Source organism: Mus caroli, chromosome 8, assembly GCF_900094665.2.
Source record: "Mus caroli chromosome 8, CAROLI_EIJ_v1.1, whole genome shotgun sequence".
NCBI classification, from domain to species: Eukaryota; Metazoa; Chordata; class Mammalia; order Rodentia; family Muridae; genus Mus; species Mus caroli.
This window is the reverse complement of record NC_034577.1, coordinates 1,057,835-1,060,511: the sequence shown is the minus strand read 5'-3', so window position 1 is coordinate 1,060,511 and position 2,677 is coordinate 1,057,835. Positions and strand designations below refer to the sequence as shown.

The window sequence follows — 2,677 nt, the reverse complement described above, 5'->3', positions numbered from 1 at the left end:
TCACTCTGTAGACCAGGCTGGCCTCGAACTCAGAAATCCGCCTGCCTCTGCCTCCCAAGTGCTGGGATTAAAGGCGTGCGCCACCACGCCCGGCCCTTCTGTTCAAGTCTTAAAGACCCCTTTCTTCACTGCTCGGGACCCCATCTCCCAAATTCCATTTGCAGCTCCACCTTTGACAAGTTACTTAGCCTCATAAAAGTATTATTCTTCTATCTATCTGAATGTTGTTCAAAAGAAGATTAAATGAATGTACAAAGTACTTGGAGTCCCATGAGTAAACTCTAAGAACGATCCTTACCACCACGCCCCTCTCATAGCTCTTGCTTCAGACCTTCACACCCAGTACTTACCTGCCTACTGGGGGTCTCTGGAGCTGGGGGCCGCTGAGCGAAGCTCTAGGAGGCTGGCCTGGGGGTGGGGGTGCTGAAAGAAGAAGCTAGCTAGAATAGGAGTTGCCTGTGCCCTGCACCAGTTTAAGCGCGCCCCCTAGTGGGAGCTGCTACAAGTGTACCAGCCCTAAGGGCCAGATCCTGGAGGCAGGTTCAGGGATATGGGCTCATGGGGTTGGGGGTGGGGCAGGTAGACTACTAGACTGTCTGTCTGAACGTGTGGAAATAGGTGTGGGGTTCTGGCGGAGAAGTCAGTACCTGAGTGTGCGCAGACAAGACCAAGCCCAGCGGCCAAGGCAGCACCCAGCACGAAGGCCGCCAACACCAATGCCACCACCGGTGCAGGCTCCAGTGCTGCAGGGGCTGGAGCGGGTGGCTCTGGGCGTACCGACCTGCCTGGGAGACTCTTGGATGGCCCTATGGGGACACGTGCAAGGCTGAGACTAGGCCTTGGACGAAGCTGTCCTTCCCATCCCGGTTCCAGGGCCTCTTGTGAGCTTACTAGGGGGCGGACGAGGTACTGTGACCACGATGGGCTGTGTCAGCATGTGCAGGTGGGGGCTGTCAGTACCAAGGTTCAAGCTGCTGCCGGCACATGCCTCATCCTGAGGCAGACACTGGGTTGCAAGGGAAGAAACCAGACTTCAGTGCCTTGGTGATTCTGGGTCTGGTCTCCCAGGGCTCCGAGCTATGATGGGCTTAAGCTTCCAGCTTTCCACTAGAGCTAGGAGGTTACAACAGGACTCCTGGGCGTAACCATAAACATAAACATAAAAATGGTTTCAGCCCTAGAACACCCCATATGTCAACCTCTAGGTCTCAAGTGAGGCCTGCAAATCAAATGTGCACAAGTTTAGATAGATCGCAGTGTTTTCTTGAATCCAGCCTTCCAGCCCTAAAAGGACTCCAGATCCCACCCAAGGATCTTAGAGCACAAGGCTGTACATTTCTAGTCTACTTACTGGGAATCCTTCTGCAGAGCCCCATGAGGGATATCTCTATACCTAGTACCCATCTTGAGAGGGACCCAGACCATAAAGCACTTTGCTTCCTAAAGTCCCTCAGCTGCCAGAAACGCCTTTGCCTAGCTAGAGAATATTCCGCAGGTGCCGAGATTACTGTTTCTATTAGCGCACCCGCAATGGTGCTGGTGGGGTCAAAGGCACTGGTGTCAGGCGGACAGCTCGGCGGTGGTGACTGCTGCGACGGCGGCAACGGCTGATCTGGCAGTGCAAGAACTGTACTGAGGCATTGAATACCGGGCGCAGGCGGAAGCTGAAGCGTGAGACGCTAGCAGCATCCGGGCGTGGAGGTGGTGAGAAGCTGACAGAGTCGTCGGCAGGGCAGCCCCCACGTAGAAGCACCAGGGCAGGCCCCAGGGTCGGGCGTGAAGAAGGTGTTACTGAGCATCGGTGAAGGGCTAGGCCCCATCTCGGTGAAGGACGGGCCAGGGCCGCCTGCAGGATCAAGGCGCCATCAAGGTCGACCAGTCCCCATCTATCCCTCTTCCCACCCACCCTCGTAGTTTAAGGCGCCCGCACCTGCACAAACACATGGCTGTCCGCCGGAACCTCCAGTGGCCCTGCGCGGCGAGGGAACGCGTCCTCTGCATCTGATAACTCCAGACTGAAAAGGGGTCTGCGCAGCCAGGGGCCAGGCGCCCCAGGTAACAGAGGTGCTGAAACAGAGCACAGAGCAAGGGCACAATTCCCTCTAGGGAGCCCTTGTCTCGCTTTGAAAAGGGATGCATTACAGGTGGTCTCTATATCCATGCTCAGCCGCATGCCAAATTCTTTCCAAGTTACTACAATGTACCGCTTAGTGGCATCGGGGCCTAGTAGAAGCTGAAGCCAGCACAAAGCTGTGCTCTTTCATTTTCTGACCTTTTGTGCCATTTGCAGAGTAGGCAAGGGGACGTGGGGGGCACACGGAGTTGATGCCCTCCTGTGGTGGTGGTCAGCAGAGATGAAGTCAGGATTCTCTGCTTTGCCCAGGTTGCTAAAGCCTTAGAGTCTAAGAGATCCAGTATGAGCTACTAGCCACTAAGGAGAGGTAGGTGCTGGCATCTGTTGAAGTCAGGAGGGTGCCCACCCATATCCCTCCAGAGGGCAGAGGCTCAGTACAGACAGGCAACAGGACTGGGAATTTCTGTTCAACAGATCTCTAAGTCCCCAAACAGAGGAGAGAGAGCACCAAGAGGTAAGCGTGGATGGTGTCTCTTTTGTGTTTACCCAGGCTTGCACTTACACACACACACACACACACACACACACACACACACACACACA

At 55.2% G+C, this 2,677-nt stretch overlaps 1 protein-coding gene across 4 annotated transcripts in view; it reads right to left on the bottom strand.

Moving 5' to 3' along the window:
* Positions 1-2,677, bottom strand: part of Tgfbr3l (transforming growth factor beta receptor 3 like) — a 3,927-nt gene that overhangs the window by 461 nt on the left and 789 nt on the right. For 2 of the 4 annotated variants that reach the window (XM_029480725.1, XM_029480726.1), the window contains exons 2-6: positions 1,931-2,067; positions 1,526-1,846; positions 892-1,006; positions 648-806; positions 351-423 (exon numbers count right to left, since the gene is read on the bottom strand). In XM_029480725.1, the coding sequence (XP_029336585.1) occupies positions 351-423; positions 648-806; positions 892-1,006; positions 1,526-1,846; positions 1,931-2,067 (805 nt within the window). Of the gene's footprint in view, positions 1-350; positions 807-891; positions 1,007-1,525; positions 1,847-1,930; positions 2,068-2,677 lie in introns of those variants that run through there. The other 2 variants (XM_029480724.1, XM_029480727.1) reach the window with 2 other exon arrangements.